Below are 18,036 nucleotides of genomic sequence, written 5' to 3'. Positions count from 1 at the left end.
TAAGACATAGGTGTCAAACTGGCAAGGGATGATGGGAACTGTAGTCCATAACATCTGGAGGGCAGCGAGTTTGACACCTGTGCTGTAAGACCACACTAGTTCATCTGGAGCAGGGGTAGGGAACCTGCAGCTCTCCAGATGTTCAGGAACTACAATTCCCATCAGCCCCTACCAGCATGGCCAATTGGCCATGCTGGTAGGGGCTGATGGGAATTGTAGTTCCTGAACATCTGGAGAGCCGCAGGTTCCCTACCCCTGATCTGGAGTGTATCTCATGCCACGAATAGGCAATGAACACTCAAGTCATTCAGCTTTGAAATGCAAGTATGGAGAAGGTGCCCAGACAGGTACATTGAATGGACCAAGTGCTATAAAGCAGGTTGGCTAAAAAAAACTGCTGCATCAAGGTTTTATTTAGTGGTCAAAAAAGCAGACATTTGTAAGAGGGCCAAGCTGAGTCATCTAGCACTTGGCTGTCACGCCAAGCAGTTTTGCCCCCGACATCTCCTGAGTCCAGCAGCAGGACTGGGAAAGTGGGGCTGCCAACCTCCAGGTTGTACCTGGAGAGCACCTGTTATTACCGGGAGGAAATGGGTGGATTCTATGACATTATACCCTACTGCAGGGGTGGCCAACCTATGGTGCTCCAGATGTTCATGGACTACAATTCCCATCAGCCCCTGCCAACTGGCCATGCTGGCAGGGGCTGATGGGAATTGTAGTCCATGAACATCTGGAGCACCATAAGTAGGCCACCCCTCCCCTACTTGGTTCCCACCCCCTCCTTAGTCTCTACTGCTAGAATCTCCAGGTGTTTCCCAAGCTAAAGCTGGCAACCCTATAGAACATAGGTGTCAAACTCACGGCCCTCCAGATGTTGCGGACTACAGTTCCCATCACCCCTGCCAGCATCATGCTGGCAGGGGATGATGGGAACTGTAGTCCATAACATCTGGAGGGCCGCGAGTTTGACACCTATGCTATAGAATCTCAGCTCAAGACCTTGGAGAGATGCTGCTGCCAAAAGCAGACCATCTTGAGAAGCAGAGAGAAACCATTTTACTCCATGCAAGACAGCTTCGTGCATTTGCTTTGAAGGACTATCTGCTCCAAGGCTAGATAGTCAAAAAACCATAAGCAGATAGGAGAGGATCCAACTAGAACCCACTGGCTTGTTTTGGAGACTACAGTAGCTGAACAGTAATGGATTCCTGAAAATTAAATATTTCTACATGCAGGCTAGATGGAGTCTTAACACCCCACCCTGCACACATAAACAGGGCTCAGTGCATGTTAGTTTCAGCTGTAGCATTTGTACAAGCCCACATAAATTATTTTGCCTGCGCAGGCAGACTTCTACATATTGGTTCTAGCACAGAGAAAACACCAAATGAACTAACTAACTGGAGCATTTTCCTTATGAGGAGAGGCTGCAGCGTTTGGGACTCTTTAGTTTGGAGAGGAGACGTCTGAGGGGGGATATGATTGAAGTCTGTAAAATTATGCATGGGGTAGAAAATGTTGACAGAGAGAGATTTTTCTCTCTTTCACACAATACTAGAACCAGGGGGCATCCATTGAAAATGCGGGGGGGAAGAATTAGGACTAATAAAAGGAAACACTTCTTCACGCAACGTGTGATTGGTGTTTGGAATATGCTGCCACAGGAGGTGGTGATGGCCACTAGCCTGGATAGCTTTAAAAGGGGCTTGGACAGATTTATGGAGGAGAAGTCGATTTATCCTCTTTGATCTGAGATTGCAAATGCCTTAACAGACCAGGTGCTCGGGAGCAACAGCCGCAGAAGGCCATTGCTTTCACCTCCTGCATGTGAGCTCCCAAAGGCACCTGGTGGGCCACTGCGAGTAGCAGAGAGCTGGACTAGATGGACTCTGGTCTGATCCAGCTGGCTTGTTCTTATGTTCTTAACATTCAAGTTCTAAAACAGTAATTCAGGTAGAAATACCAAATGTAGATTAGCTAGTACTGGGACACAGTATATCCTGGGGCTCTCAATTTTGTTGAGCCAGCAGGCACTTCCAGATTTGTGTAGGAGGGGGGTGAGAACCAGATGGTGGGCATCACTTACCAAACCCTCCCCCTTTGTTTTTGACATCCAGCCTGATGAAGAGTTCTGGAGAACTCTCAAGCCTGTGCTGTTGTTTTGGTTGGTCTTTATCCAAGGAATTACAGGGCTTTTACTTTTCCCCCATAGATCAATAAGGTTACTTACTTTTTTGCAAGAACGTTCACAACACTTGGTTTCAAAGGTTACAGGTGAGTTCATTATGGCACTTCACACATCCAGTGGCATTCCTGCCTAGGGACAAGGGGTACCCTATGTCCCCAGGCGCCCCCCATTTGGTCACGTGGGGGGGCGCCAACATTTCAGGGTCGTTTGTGTGTTTTTTAAAAAATTAAGTGTTTTTTCACGTTCCGGCCTGCAGGGGGTGCATTTTAAGGCTAGCGGCACCAAACTTTCAGGGTACCATCCAGAGGCTGCCCTGATGATACCATCCAAATTTGGTGATGTTTGGTTCAGGGAAAGCAAAGTTATGGACCCCCAAAGGGGGTGCCCCCATCCCCATTGTTTTCAATGGGAGCTTTTCAACTGGATGATGGGGCCACTCTGCATTTGAGGGACCATAACTTTGGATCCCCCACTGAACATAATCTCTTCACCAAACTTAGGGTGGCATCATGATAATAGTTAACAGATACGATTTACCCTGAAATGTTGTGCTTGTCACTAGCTTTAAAATACACTCCTTCCAGGCACCCCTGTAAGAAATTTGCTTGCTAAGATTCTTTGTTTTGCAGTGACTTTGCTCCATTGTAGCCAATGTGGCCAAGGCAAGGCTGCACATTTTTTGAAGATAGAGGCAACCAGACTTTCAGGAGAATTGGCCTCCAGGAGTGGCCTCCTGGTAATAGGCCATCCAGGGTTTAGGAGACCTTTTAGCTTCTGGGGGGGTTCAATTTTATGTAAGGCCCCCAAAAGGCTTTATTACATTTGTTCCCCCCACGGAGTTCCTGCATCATGAGAAGCTCTTGGTGTGGGCTGAGTTCTCCTCAGAACTCTCCTCTAATCCCCACTACAGCATCCCAGCAAAAAACCTCTTCCCACACCCTCCTCTCCTCCAGAGCAGCCATTCTTGGGGGGTTAAAGTGTGCTCATGACCAAAGACACAGCTCGTTTCAGAAACCACCCACTCATGTATCAGAGGTCTTCAAACAGCGGTCTACCTTGGTACAGGTGGCTGGTAGACTCATGGCAGCAGAATGGATGTTTTGCCCTCCAGCTTTTGCAGATAGATTACTATTGACCTGGTCAAGGTAATTGCGGTCCTCCAGGCCAGTATCAGCATACCCTGGGAGGCAGCTGCTACTGTGTTTCCCCGAAAATAAGACAGTGTCTTATATTAATTTTTGCTCCCAAAGATGCGCTATGTCTTATTTTCAGGGGATGTCTTATTTTTCTGTGTTCTGTTCGTCAGGCATGCTTCCAAACAAAAACTTTGCTACGTCTTACTTTCGGGGGATGCCTTACTTTTCGCACTTTAGCAAAACCTCGACTACATCTTATTTTCAGGGGATGTCTTATATTTGGGGAAACAGGGTAGAGATCCCTACCCACACACTCCCCTATCACCTGTCTGTACTGGTGTTTCCAACTGCCTGGCCTCATTAAGGACAGGCACATGAGTGGCTCATAATTATAGCACGGATATTAGCATGCCCAGCTGCATATTCTGGTCAGGGCTGTCAAGGAAAGGGTGTGAGGCAGGAAATTAAACATAGCAGTGAGAGAATTTGCGACTCAATTATCACTTCCTATTATCAGTCCTTAATAACGCTCTTTCCCTCTCAACATGGGAGGGGGGGGAATCTCAAAAAAATTGTCCGTCACCCATTGGGAGTTTAATGTCCACCTTTTAGAATGCCCCTTTGGGACCCCCTCCCTCCCCTCCCTTGCATGCCCCCCTCCCCTCCCTACACTAGGGTGGGTGGGCCATGTCCAGATGCCGGACCCCTTCCCTTCCTTCCCTTGCATGCCACCCATAGTGTAGAGCAGCAGTGGCGTAGGAGGTTAAGAGCTCGGGAATCTAATCTGGAGGAACCGGGTTTGATTCCCAGCTCTGCCACCTGAGCTGTGGGGGCTTATCTGGGGAATTCAGATTAGCCTGTGCACTCCCACACACGCCAGCTGGGTGACCTTGGGCTAGTCACAGCTTCTCGGAGCTCTCTCAGCCCCACCCACCTCACAGGTTGTGTGTTGTGAGGAGGGAAGGGCAAGGAGTTTGTAAGCCCCTTTGAGTCTCCCGCAGGAGAGAAAGGGGGGATATAAATCCAAACTCTTCTTCTTCTTCTTCTTCTTCCTCCCTCCCCCTCCCTCCCTCCACTAGGGTTGGAAATTCTTGGAAATTTTGGAGGGTGGAGTTTGGAGAGAGAAGACACCTCGGTGGGAGATAATGCCACACAGGCCACTCTCCAGGGCAGCCATTTTCTTCAGAGGAATTGATATCTGTAGATAATGGCTGTGCCAACATATCTCCAGGATCCACCTGGGGATTGGCAACCTTAAGGGCAGAAAGGCATAAAATCCTACACTTCAAAGGGAAAGGGGGCTTTCACAAATTTTTCTCAAAAAAAGCATGCAGCCCATTAAGATAGTAGGAGAAACAACTAAGAAACCTAGCTGTATCCTTCAAATTCCTCCCAAGTTTCCTGCTCCTCCCAAGGAGCAGCAGTGGCGTAGGAAGTTAAGAGCTCGTGTATCTAATCTGGAGGAACCGGGTTTGATTCCCAGCTCTGCCGACTGAGCTGTGGAGGCTTATCTGGGGAATTCAGATTAGCCTGTACACTCCCACACACACCAGCTGGGTGACCTTGGGCTAGTCACAGCTTCTCGGAGCTCTCTCAGCCCCACCTACCTCACAGGGTGTTTGTTGTGAGGGAGGAAGGGCAAGGAGATTGTCAGCCCCTTTGAGTCTCCTGCAGGAGAGAAAGGGGGGATATAAATCCAAACTCTTCTTCTTCTTCTTCTTCCCCAGAAATGAATGGTTTGACTCTTACTTGGGGAAGTGTCCATCAGCAGGTCCTCGGTGATGTTGGTCAACAGCTGCAGGCCACCAACTTGCCACCGACTGCCTCCGGGGCACCGATCCTGATCGAGCCGGGCCTCTCCAGAGGAACAGCAGTAGGGGACGTAGCAGGTTCCACAGCAGAAGTTGCCGTGGACCTCCTCGTGTTGCAGGGGACAATAGAAGACTTCCGTGGGAGCCTCCCACCCCTCAGCCCATTTGTGACACAGTTCACCTGCCCAAGCAATCCTTGGAAGCGACAGCAGAAGAAGACACACACCTACTCGCTCCATAATACTAAAATGATCTTAGTGGCAGCTCCAACACGCCACCCCCCCACCAAATAAATCCCTCTAGCAAGAATCCCTGAAAAGGCTCAGCAGAATAGGAAAAAAGGAACCACTCCCGAGCAGCTCTTATATCTCCCCAAGAACCTCTCCTTAATGAGGACTGGAAACCTAACGCTTCTTGGGTGGGTCAGTCGTTAAGGGATCCCCCAACCATCCACACCTGCCCTTGCCAGCGGTTGGCTCAGGTGCTTCCAGAAATGCCAGGTCCAAAGAGAAAATGAGCAGCTCTGTTGCAGTGGTTGCCGCCCCCCCCCCCCCCGACCTTCCATGTTTGCATTTCATTTAATGGGACTGATTCCCAAGCAACAGTTTCAGCCAATGTATATTTATGCCCAAGTATCCCCTATGTCAGTGATGGCGAACCTTTTCGAGACCGAGTGCCCAAATTGCAACCCAAAACCCACTTATTTATCGCAAAGTGTCAACACGGCAATTTAACCTGAACACTGAGGTTTTAGTTTAGAAAAAACAGTTGGCTCTGAGGCGTGCATTACTCGGGAGTAAGCTTGGTGGTAGTCGGTGGCTTTGCTTTGAAGCAACCGTGCAAGTCTTTGAATGGGTGAATCATGACTCTAGGAGGATTTACTCAGAAGCAAGCCCCATTTCCAGCAACCGGGCTTACTCCCAGGTAAAGAATTGCACTTTAGTTCTTCGCATGAAAATCAGTGGGGTTTAACAGCGCTCAACAGGGTTACCTGCACTGCTTCCCCAAAACTAGTAGGTTTAATGCTAATAATCGAGCCCAGTGGCCTAAGCCAGCCTAGTTGTGTGTGGGGGGCGACTCTATTTGCGCGTGCCCACAGAGAAGGCTCTGAGTGCCACCTCTGGCACCCGTGCCATAGGTTCGCCACCACTGCACTAAAACATGTTGGGTGGAGGAAAATAGGGTAATCAACAACTTGAGGGTGTGGGAGTCTTGTTTCTTTAATAGAGGATTAATATATGGAAGTAGTTGACCAAAACTTTTCATGAGATGGGGTTGAGTAACATCACCTGGACAGAAGACAGTTTGGTCAGCCTCTATTAAAGAGACAGGATACTTCTTCTGCAGATTGGTAGCAACCCTCAAGGATACCAGTATCAGCCACTCAGGGTCCCAATGGACAGGAAAGATAAATAAATAAATCTTCCAGGACTTCCAGGACTTGTGTCATATTTCCAGGGAACATTTTGACTGGGTTTATCAGCATTCTGTTACAGCCTCTTTAGGCATTTCCTAGGAAGAGAAAGCAATTTCTTAAGTGAACTTTAGTATGAATCAGGCGCTCGTGGCTGTTTTAAATCAGACGTCTTATTCAGCTCAGTCATGACAACTAAAGAAACGAAAGCAACAGATTCAGACACAAAAGGCTGAGATGCCCGTGGGTTCATAAAAAGCTGGTAGCCTTCTCTGTTGATGTGGTGGCCAAAAGTGCGATCAAAGCCAACTTATGGTTGGTCTGGAGCTATTAAAAGTTACCAGGCAGCGCGGTAACAAAGGTCAGGGATCGATGAAGTAAGAACCAATACAGAACAGTGAGACTTTTATCAGTAGTAGCTGTAAAGATCCAATTTTGCGTAGGTGGTTGATGACCAAGTGATAAAAAAACTACTTTCAGTGTTAACATTCGGTGCAGAAGAAACTGGGGGTCCTTATAGACTGCGTACCTGATACTTTGGTGACGTTTTCTTTTGTGTGGCTTTGGTGATTGAAAGACTTTTAAGTACTAATAAAATGTTGGTGTTAAAAGGGGGGCTGTGGTCAGCAGAGGGAAGGGAGCCCTGGGGTCCCTGTGGCCTGGGAGCACCCTGGGTGGAATCTGGGTGTTCCTCCATGGTGAGAGGATGCCAGTCGCACTGGAGATGAGCCCATCCCTTCTCCCAAAGCGGTTCTGAAGAAGAGCAGAATTGGAAGCTGCTGAGGATTCTTTGGGATTCTGGAAGTCAGCCTGGAGTCCTGTGTTCAGTTCTGGTCGCCGCATCTCAAAAAAGATATTGAAGAGATAGAAAAAGTGCAGAGAAGGGCAACGAGGATGATTGAGGGACTGGAGCACCTTCCTTATGAGAGGCTGCAGCGTTTGGGACTCTTTAGTTTGGAGAGGAGACATCTGAGGGGGGACATGATTGAAGTCTATAAAATTATGCTTGGGGTAGAAAATGTTGACAGAGAGAAATTTTTCTCTCTTTCTCACAATACTAGAACCAGGGGGCATCCATTGAAAATGCTGGGGGGGAGAATTAGGACTAATAAAAGGAAACACTTCTTCACACAGCGTGCGATTGGTGTTTGGAATATGCTGCCACAGGAGGTGGTGATGGCCACTCACCTGGATAGCTTTAAAAGGGGCTTGGACAGATTTATGGAGGAGAAATCAATCTATGGCTACCAATCTTGATCCTCCTTGATCTCAGATTGCAAATGCCTTAACAGTCCAGGTGCTCGGGAGCAACAGCCACAGAAGGCTGTTGCTTTCACCTCCTGCCTGTGAGCTCCAAAAGGCACCTGGTGGGCCACTGCGATTAGCAGAGAGCTGGACTAGATGGACTCTGGTCTGATCCAGCAGGCTAGTTCTTATGTTCTTATGGCCCACTGAGCCAGATTTCCATACTCCGTAATCTACTTCCATTGGTGGAGTCCAACAGACTGTTGGAATGTAACATTCTGATCAATGGCCACAGCTGAGTTGCTCTGGCCTCCAGCTAATGAACTTATTCAGCTACTGCCTCGGAAGGCTACAGAGAACCCAAAACAACGTTTTAACATAAGAACCAAACTTTTCTAACATGTCTGCTGCTAGGCTAAATTAGGCCTTTCTCCACACCTTCCTCATGCGGTCGCCATTTTTCTGGTATATTGCTGCTGTTTTAATTATGCCATTAAAGGTTTATATATATACCTTCCTCATGCAGCAGTCCAACCCACACACTAGTAGCCCATACTAGTCCATTTGCCCGGGGCAACAAATTCTCCCAGGGTTGGAAAGGCTGCAGCCAGGAGGGGAAGATCTCAGACTCTCGGTGGCTTCTGGTGGCTGTTCACAGGATCCCGGCTATTACGTTTACTGCATGATTTTACCCACCCTTCCCACCTCAAGATCTCTGGGTGGCATTTATGGTTCTCCCCACCTCTGTTTTGTCCTTACCACAACCCTGTGAGGTAGATGAGGCTGAGTGGGAATGACTGGACCCCGGTTAAGGCTCCACGGTGAGTGGGGATTTCAACCCCGGTCTCCCAGTCCTACTCCATCCTCTACCCACTACATCCCACTGCTAGCATACACAGCACCAGAATCTGCAGCATGTCTGTAGAGAAGCAGAAGGGCAGGTAGATCTGAAAATGGTAGGGTTTGGCTATCTGAAAATGGCAATCGGCTTGCCTGCCTCACCCACACACAGTGACATATCTAGGCAAACTGGAGCCCTGGGCAAAAGCTGAGTTTGATGCCCCCCCATGGGCGGCCACCCTCCCCACCACGACCAACAATGATTTTTCCCACCAGGTCATTTCAAAGTCACCATCACATTATAGAACATGCCCCAACTCACAAATCTGAACACAGGGATGGTTCCTGCCACACAGTGGAAATAATTTTTTGACATTTTCGAAATGCTTTCAAAATGTTTTATTACTGCTGAGAATTTAAAAGGAGAATCTGGGGAAATTTAGGAGGTGCCTGCTGTCAGGGGTGCAATTATTAAGATAGCAGCACCAAAATTTCCGAGTATCTTCATGAGAACCTACTGATGATACCACCCAGGTTTGGTGACATTTGGTTCCAGGGGGTCCAAAGTAATGGACTATCAAAGGTGTAGCACCCATCTCCTATTAGCTCCCATTGGAAACAATGCAGGATGGGGCACCCCCTTTGGGAGTCCATAACTTTGGACTCCATAACCAAACCTTACCAAGCTTGGGTGATATCATCAGGAGAGTCTCCTGAAAAATCCCTGACATTTTGGTGCTGCTAGTCTAAAACTGCGCCCCCTGCAGGCCAAAAATGGAAAAAACACTGAAAATATCAAAACCCCACAAACGAACCTGCATTTTTGGTGCCCGCCACAAGGGGGCGCCCTGGGCAACTGCCCACCTTGTCCATAGGCAGAAACGCCACTGCCCGCACAGTTCTCCCACTTGCTCTCTGTCTCAAAAGACCGGGGGTCAATGATTGATGCTATCTTTTGCCATATTGCCAGAAACACCTATGATTCGATACTGCAAAGGCGAAAACATATATACTTCTTTTAAACCGTCTTTACAAGTAAAGCCAGTTCCAAATGCGGAAGCTTCCTTCTACAGTTCACTTGTTTAAATCCCAACTACTTTGTCCAAGAACGCAGCAAATTTCTCTGGTTGTCCGGGAGGGAGGGGCTTCAGTGTCGACACGTCCATTGACTGGAGAGTCTCGATGAGAGTTCTGCAGAAACAAAACAAAACAAAATCATATCCTGGTCATTTCGGTGTAAGAAGTTAATGAACAAAGTTCGTTTTTCCTGGCGATTCCACGCACGTGTTGCTTTGTCCTCTCTCTCTTTTTGTTTTGAATGAGATATTTTTGTAGCTACAAAGACACCATTGAAGAATTGCAGCCGATCGGAGGGCTGGTCTACCTACATTCCCAAACTGTAACCTCCAAACAGCATTCGTTACCATCCTTCTCAGTGGTACCTGTCACGGACATCCAGGGGAACATATGCTGATCTTGACAAAAAGTCATGGAGAATGCTTCTGCATACAAAGAAGGCCGGTCTGGTTTCTCAGCTACAGATGCCAAACAGCAATTCCAGAGACACCAAATAGCCCCAGGGAGGGGCACAGAACAAAGGAGTATCAGAATAACATGGCCTTTAGTAGATTAGAAATCGTACAATTCACATCAATTGATCAAATGTGCCTGGGTCCAGGCAGAGAAGTGTCTGAGACTGGGAAGAAAGTCCAACTACGTACAGAAGTGAAGATGTAATTCAACAATGAGTGCATTGACTGGGGTCCAACATGAAATGATTTGTATGAAAAACCTGTGTTCCCTGTTTTTAACTTTTTTTTTCATTTTTAACTTTTTTCTTTGTTTTTAACTTTTTGTCATGACATAAAGCAGTGAACACAAACTCATATGGCTCGTGTACCGCTGAAGAAGCTATTTGAATATAGATGATTTATGTGATGTTTAAAGCGATAATTTGGTAGCCACAAACATGAACCTTTGAAGTCGTCACGGGCGACGCAACGAAGAGACAAGACGCAGCGATATCGACGCAACGAAGAGACGAGACGTGCTCTGGTCCCTGGCACCTTTTATTAGGGTTTTCGGGAGGCGGGTTGGGAGGCGGGAGAATATTGGGCAATACATGAATCATAGGGGCTGTGTACGTGCGGGAGGTAACGCTCCTGTCTGGGCCTAATCCATACCTGGGGGTATGCACCTTTTGTCCCTTTGTCCAGGACACCTGGTGACCCGTGAGTCATGGGGGTCTTGTGATCGGTGAGCCTGCTTGCCCGGAGGGCAACAGATGGCGCAGGCATTCCTGTGCACTTTCTGAGACCCTACGAGGTTCGCTGGCTCACCCCAACAAACCTTAATGAACAGGACAGCCGGCCATTGTTAGAAAATAGTTTTGAAAACCTAAAAATATGGAAAACAGGACTGATCAGGGGCGTCCTCTTTGAAGATACTCCTTGTGTGTAACCTGATTAGTTTTGATAAGAAATAACGGTTCAAGTAATTGCTCTCCTTTAATTATCTGTGCACAATCAATCTCAAAGTTACTCAGTGTTAAAAGACACAAACAGTTGTGTTGCTACAAAGTAATAAAAAGGAAAGCAATGGTTGTCAAATAGTATTGTACTATACCCCAAACGAACTAAAAAAAACCCTCTGCTGAGGTGTACCTCTTGCCAAGAGATAAATGATCAGCTATAGAAAAGCTACCTAGATGCCCAGGACTTCTCAAGTGCACGCCTATACCTGAATCTCACACCCAACCAGCGTCATCCAGAACAGTCTGTATCAGGGGAAGCCGGCAGGAGTCTGTACACAGGTTGGTTACACCCAATGGTGCTCAGAGGAAAACTGTACCTGCATGTGCAGTAAAAGAGATGTCCATCCCGGTGTAGCTGTCTTGCCAACTCCAATTGATGATTGTCCATCAGCTTGTCATTTACAACTACCAGTAACGGCTTCCCTGCTTCCAGGACCTCCAGGCAGCTACCTGCACCTACAGGAATAAAACAGCACGGAAGAGGATTACCAGATCACTGCATTTGTTCTAGCAGCAAAAATAAACACACAAATCACCGAGCCTCAATCCTAAAAATGCAGCGCGTTACATCTTGTTTCCATCAAAGGCATCCTCCTTTAACCTGTTGTCAAAGAGCCATTCTCCTGTACCCAAAAAACCATGACTGGCTGTAAAGGATTCTCACCCTAAGCAGATCTACTCATAGAATCATAGGCTCATTCCGCACCTGCAGAATAATGCACTTTCAAACTGCTTTCAGTGCTCTTTGAAGCTGTGCGGAATGGCAAAATCCACTTGCAAACAGTTGTGAAAGTGGTTTGAAAATGCATTATTTTGTGTGTGCGGAAGGGGCCATAGAGTTGGAAGAGACCCCAAGGGCCATCAAGTCCAGCCCCTTGTCATGCAGGAACACAGAATCAAAGCACTCCTGACAGATGGCCATCCAGCCTCTCTTTAAAAACCTCCAAAGAAGGAGACTCCACCACTCTCTGAGTTAGTGCATTCCACTGTAGAACAGCCCTTACCGTCAGGAAGTTTTTAGGTGGAATCTCTTTTCCTTCAGCTTGAACCCATCATTCCTGGTCCTGGTCTCTGGAGCATCAGAAAACAAGTTTGCTCCCTCACCAACATGACATCCCTTCAGATATCTAAACTTGGCTATCATGTCACCTCTTAACCTTAACAGACCAGGTGATCGGGAGCAACAGCCGCAGAAGGCCATTGCGTTCACATCCTACATGTGAGCTTCCAAAGGCACCTGGTGGGCCACTGCGAGTAGCAGAGAGCTGGACTAGATGGACTTTGGTCTGATCCAGCTGGCTTGTTCTTATGTTCTTATGTTCTCTTCACCAAACTAAACATACCCAGTTCCCTAAGTCTCTCCTCATAGGGCATGGATTCCAGACCTTTTATGCCCTACTCAAAAGTAAGCCCCTTTTTATTCAATAGGAGATACTCCGAGGAAAGAGTTCAGCCTAAATGACTGATGTTTGACCTCAAAGGCAACCGTAAAAGGACTGTCAATTACCACTGTGTTCACGTTTAACAGACAAGAGTCAAGAGAAACGACGTGTCAGTCAAAACAACCCAACACCAGACTTTCTCCTTTGCATTGGGGTTCTACCAGAATCTATCCTCACAACTACGTGTTATGGGTAGAGACGTGGCTTTGTGGCTATGCAGGCCTTAATTCCCGCCTCCTCCCCCCCCCCCCCCCCATAATGTTCCTTCATCATTAAAAATGCATGACATGATGCCCTCATTGTGCATGACTTTGCCTTCTCATGGTGGTTAATGAAGTGGGACAAAGGGGGTGACATTTGCAGCTGGAAGACCCCACACATTTGGCAGGAGGGGGAGAAGGGGAAAACACAGGGCTGCCGCTCGTGCGCAAGATGCGTCCAGCTTACAGTTATCAGACAGGACTTGATGTCTGTGGCCATGCCGAAAATACACATTATTTGCCAAATGGCTATTTAACTCACCAACTCAACATTCTTTGTGCGCAACACACTATCTCCTTTGCACGCTAAAATGCTGGAATGAAATCTGGCAGAATGCTAACGTCTCATGTTTCAAATCTGAATCCCAGTTTCAAATCCTGCATCCATTTTCAAAGATGAGAGGAGAATACAAACAGGAAATCTACTGAGAGATCACAACCTTCCTGAGACGTTTGCACCATAAACAGATGTTACAAGGTAGAATTCCAGCTTGACCTTCCGCACACATTTTCAAGGGGAGTCAAGAAAGAGGTAAAATATACAATAATGGAACTACGTTGAATGATTCATGCTGTCATGAGTCTACAAGGTGCTCTGCACTTCTGTTTTATTACATACATTGATCACATCATTCTACGTTTGCATTTAAAACACTAGGAGCAGCCGTGGCGTAGGAGGTTAAGAGCTCGTGTATCTAATCTGGAGGAACCGGGTTTGATTCCCAGCTCTGCCGACTGAGCTGTGGAGGCTTATCTGGGGAATTCAGATTAGCCTGCGCACTCCCACACACGCCAGCTGGGTGACCTTGGGCTAGTCACAGTTTCTCGGAGCTCTCTCAGCCCCACCTACCTCACAGGGTGTTTGTTGTGAGGGGGGAAGGGCAAGGAGATTGTCAGCCCCTTGGAGTCTCCTGCAGGAGAGAAAGGGGGGATATAAATCCAAACTCTTCTTCTTCTAATCTAGGATGACCCATGGTTTATTTGTAATCTAGAGATAAGAGATGCAAATCGTAATGCTGGCATTTCCCTTAAAGATCAAAACAACAGAGTGCAAGATACTGAAATGTGCGTGCTTTGGGTGGATTTTTTTTTAATCCAGCACAGAACATCAGCTTGATCCCTGCTCCTGTCTTCAGGGAGAACTCAAAAAACCACTACAAAAAACAGAGTCTCCCTTGAGCTCCAAAAGATCGCAATGAAATTCTTTAGACACCAGTATAACCCCAGCAGCCATTTCATCTCTATTTGTGAATCAAGGTCGCCCAAACATTGTACTTTGTATTCATGGATGATGCTGGCAGCTCACCTGTGACATGCAGCACCCAACCAAAAACCGTCATGAGGTAAAACCGTGAGTTTGGTTCAACATGCCCACTGGGCGACCTGCTTGTTTGGGGGCAACCAGGAATCTGCTAATTCAAATGTGAGAACTGTTACCTGCATGACTTATGATGAGATCTGCTTCTTGCACATCTTGCAACAGCGAGTTCTTGTACCTGTATACTTCTTGGGTAAACGCAGGTGTGCAGACTGACTCTGGAGCTACTGTGCCCCTGCCAATCTGCAGGACAAGTCGGCTGTAGCCAAGATCCTGTAAAACCTGTCGACAGAGAGCAATTGACGTTCAGATTTGTTCTGCCGTCAGTTTGATGCAGAACACACATTTGCCGTTCCAAGGGAGCCTAGCCAGAGAGTGGATGCAGATAACTGTTTACTTGGTAATGGGTTCCAGTGAGTTCAGCGGGCCTTCTCCAAAGTAAGTGGGATCGCAGCCAAAGTGTGGCAAAAGTCTTGTTCTTCCTACAATTTCATTAGGGTGAGTTAACAGTGAAGCTGAGCGGCAGCAATCAAGACGGTAACTACACAGCGGTTTGTCTGGTAGGCTGGAATCCGCAAGTGGAGCATTAGCCAAAAAATGAGGTAAAAAAACCAGAAACAAAACTGAGACAAGGAAAAGAAAGACAGGCAAACGTGTTTCCAAAAAGTCAAAGTGGGGGCATGTTGTGGATTTGGGCTAAAGGAGCGTCTAGGTCTGAAGCAGAATATTCTGTATACCAAGTTAATTGCAATATAGTAAAAATACAGCCCTGATCTGCATGTCCCAGACTAGCCGGTCACATCACATCCCAGAAGAAGAGCCGGGTTGGCCCTATGCAGTACCGGAATGGGAGACCAACCAGGAAGTCCTGTTTGCTGTGCAGAAGAAGGAAAAAGCACCTCTGAACATCCCTTGCCTTGAAAACCCTGTGAAGGGGGACCACAAGTTGGCTGCAACTTCATGACATTTTCTACCACCACCCAAAAAATTCAGGCTGGTGGACGTGGTGACATGAACTAATGGAGAGTGTAGCAATTAGCATGTTGGACCAGGAGCAAATCTCCATCGAGCCATGAAGCTCTCTGGGGGAGTATTGTCGAAGGTTTTCACGGCCGGAATCACTGGGGTGCTGTGTAGTTTCCGGGCTGTATGGCCGTGTTCTAGCAGCATTGTCTCCTGACGTTTCGCCTGCAGCTGTGGCTGGCATCTTCAGAGGATCTGATGAAGATGCCAGCCACAGATCCTCTGAAGATGCCAGCCACAGATGCAGGCGAAACGTCAGGAGAGAATGCTGCTAGAACACGGCCATACAGCCGGAAACCACACAGCACTCTGGGGGAGGTTGGTTCGGTTACTGTCTACCACCGTAGCTGACCTTACACAACTGTTGTGAGAGCAGAGGGTGGAAGAGCCATGTATCCCAGCCTGAACTCCTTGGGAAGAAGGCAGGAGCAACAGGCAGAAGGAAAATAGCATATAAAGACTCCATTTTGTGTAATGGTACTTCATCGCTGGGAGCATGCAGAGGCGGAAAAAACTGACTGGGCAGAGCTGTTTCCTCACAAAGCATGTGTATGAGTGACATGCTGGAAGTGGGAGAAGTTAGACCTCAGTCAGAGGTGCTGACAGGTATGTAGAGGGTGAAACTCTTGGATCCAAGTGGTGGTCAAGTGTGTACAGACCTGTGGTGTTGGCAGGGAAAGAGAATTTGGGGAAAAGGACTCTACTCTAGCTGAAGAGGGGAACAAACTTCTAGGGAATGAGGAATTCCTGTCCCACGTTCTCAAAACAGAGCTTGCTCATCTTCTGAACTGTTGGGGTAGAAGTGAGGGAGCTGTCTGAGTGGTGTCAGAGAGGGAAAAAGCTCTAGCCAAGATGGGAGTTAAAACTTTCTGTGGGAGAAGAATTCCCATTCCCTGTTCTGAGGTGAACTTACTTCCAAAGCTGTGAAGCAATCCTACAGTATGGGAAGTCTGAAAGGGAAGAGGGGGTTGGGTGAATACTTCATTCCTTCTAGATTTGGGGCACCAGAGTTAACATATGAATGTATTGCCAAAGGGTTTCACAAGCAAGAATCCACTGGCTGTAGTGGGTTTTCTGGACCCTATGGTCTGATCTTGTAGTTTTTGCTGTTGTTTTGCCTGCATCTCTGACTGGCATCTTCAGAGGCATGTGGCCACTTCTTACCATGGCATGCCTCTGAAGATGCCAGCCACAGATGCGGGCAAAACATAAGCACCAAAAACTACCAGATAGTCAACATATGAACCTCTGAGTACAAGTCTGAGTCAATGCCGTATAACAAATACAAAGTCTATCTTATTTCAAAGGAAATGGAAATCTGTAACATACTGAGATCTTATCAGCCAAATGCCAACTGAGCTGATAACATTTAAATATTTGTATGCAAATCTGCTTCTTTCCGTCTTACCAATTTCCCCTCTTATCCTATTCCCCTAAGGAGTTTAATAACATTTTCACATTTTATTGTTGAACTTTGAAAAGTTTGTAGTGTGATCATGAGTGGGGTATAACAAAAGGCAGGGGGGGTGGGGTGTCACCTCAGATCCTTAAGCTGGTTCAGTTATACATTTACTTAAGTAAGCCACAGGATGGGACAATGGAAGGAAACCCCTAGAACGGTGGTGGTGAACCTCTGACACTCCAGATGTTATGGACTACAATTCCCATCAGCCCCTGCCAACATGGCCAATTGGCCATGCTGGCAGGGGCTGCTGGGAATTGTAGTCCATAACATCTGGAGTGCCAAAGGTTCACCACCACTGCCCTAGAAGGTTACATAAGTAAAGCTGACCAGCAAGAAGATCAGAAGCAAAACTCTGAAGACTCAGCTCATGGCCTTTGGGTCTAGGGGGAGGGGCCAGCAGGTAGACAGGCAGGTGCTTTTATCGTTACTATTATAAAGTTAAGCATCCCCTGGCAGATCAAGCCCTGAGGCGGCAGGTGCACAAGCAGGCACCTAGGAGGCCTCTTGCGAAGGCTGCCAGCTCTGGTTGGGGAATGCCTGGAGATGGGTGGGGGTGGGGGTGGGGGTGGGGGTGGGGGCGGGGGTGGGGGCGGGGGGCTTCGGTCTCTCCTGGCCTGCGGGATAAAGTCTGGGGGCGCCTTTCCTCCCGGGGGGGCTGATCTCGTCGTCCTTCCAGGAGATCTCCAGCCCCCGCCTGGAAGGTGGCAACCCCGACTCCTGGCCCACAAGGGTTCCGCCTGAGCAGCCGCGCCCGGAAGAGGCAGCCGCAGAAACCCCCACGGCGCGCGGCGGACGGAGCGAGGGGGCGGGCAGGAAATGGGACCCCCCGAGATTCCTGGCAGCGCCGGAAGTGGCGCCGGTTGCCCGGAGACGGAGGCCCGCCCACGCCCAGCCTCACCCGCAGCGCCTCCGGGGCCGTCACGGCGGCGACCAGGTCGTCGAAGCTGGTGGTGCCCACCGTCACGAAGGCCGCCCGCATGGCGGACGGAGCGGCCCGGGCGCCGGGGGTCCGCGAGCGCCCCCTGCGGGAGGGAGGAGCGAAAGTGCCGGCGGCGGCGCCTCTCCTCCCCCTCCTCGCTCTCCGCCCGCCCCCCGCGGAGGCTGCGCGGCCCAGTGGTTGGAGCGCGTGGGTGGGGAGGGGTGGGAGGAGCTCGGGCCCAGGGGGCGTCCCCCTCTGCTGTGCTCAGCCGGACCTAGTCCTGCAAGTCTGAACCTCCCAAGCAGGCCTGACGCCAGCCCTGGAAAGACTAGAAGGCGGACAGTGCTCATCTCACTGCTCATAAGTATTGCTACTCCGCCTCATGCTCGTCTCCAGGCGGCTCCCACGGGCTGAAAACCAGTGGAAACCATAATGAAAA

General features: G+C 48.5%; 1 protein-coding gene across 1 annotated transcript; it reads right to left on the bottom strand.

Moving 5' to 3' along the window:
* Nucleotides 1-9,653: 9,653 nt before the first annotated feature.
* On the bottom strand, nucleotides 9,654-17,777 carry LOC125442804 (UDP-N-acetylglucosamine transferase subunit ALG13 homolog). The gene is made up of 4 exons (XM_048514519.1): nucleotides 17,577-17,777; nucleotides 14,310-14,472; nucleotides 11,488-11,626; nucleotides 9,654-9,828 (listed from the first exon to the last, which is right to left on the bottom strand). The coding sequence occupies exons 1-4, from the start codon at nucleotides 17,655-17,657 to the stop codon at nucleotides 9,720-9,722; spliced, it is 492 nt and encodes a 163-aa protein (XP_048370476.1). The 5' UTR covers nucleotides 17,658-17,777; the 3' UTR covers nucleotides 9,654-9,719.
* Nucleotides 17,778-18,036: the final 259 nt, after the last annotated feature.

Source organism: Sphaerodactylus townsendi, linkage group LG13 (assembly GCF_021028975.2).
Source record: "Sphaerodactylus townsendi isolate TG3544 linkage group LG13, MPM_Stown_v2.3, whole genome shotgun sequence".
Lineage (NCBI taxonomy): Eukaryota > Metazoa > Chordata > Lepidosauria > Squamata > Sphaerodactylidae > Sphaerodactylus > Sphaerodactylus townsendi.
The sequence above is the reverse complement of the archived record's forward strand: the minus strand, read 5'-3'. Positions and strand labels throughout refer to the sequence as shown.

What these genes read in the sequence shown, in the direction of transcription:
- LOC125442804 (XM_048514519.1), bottom strand. Translation starts at nt 17,657, where the DNA reads ATGCGGGCGGCCTTCGTGACGGTGGGCACCACCAGCTTCGACGACCTG. An exon ending in CGGCCCCGGAGGCGCTGCGG is followed by an intron (nt 14,473 to 17,576) that starts GTGAGGCTGGGC and finishes CTCTGTCGACAG; the next exon opens with GTTTTACAGGATCTTGGCTA. An exon ending in CTCTTTTACTGCACATGCAG is followed by an intron (nt 9,829 to 11,487) that starts GTACAGTTTTCC and finishes TTGTTTCTGCAG; the next exon opens with AACTCTCATCGAGACTCTCC.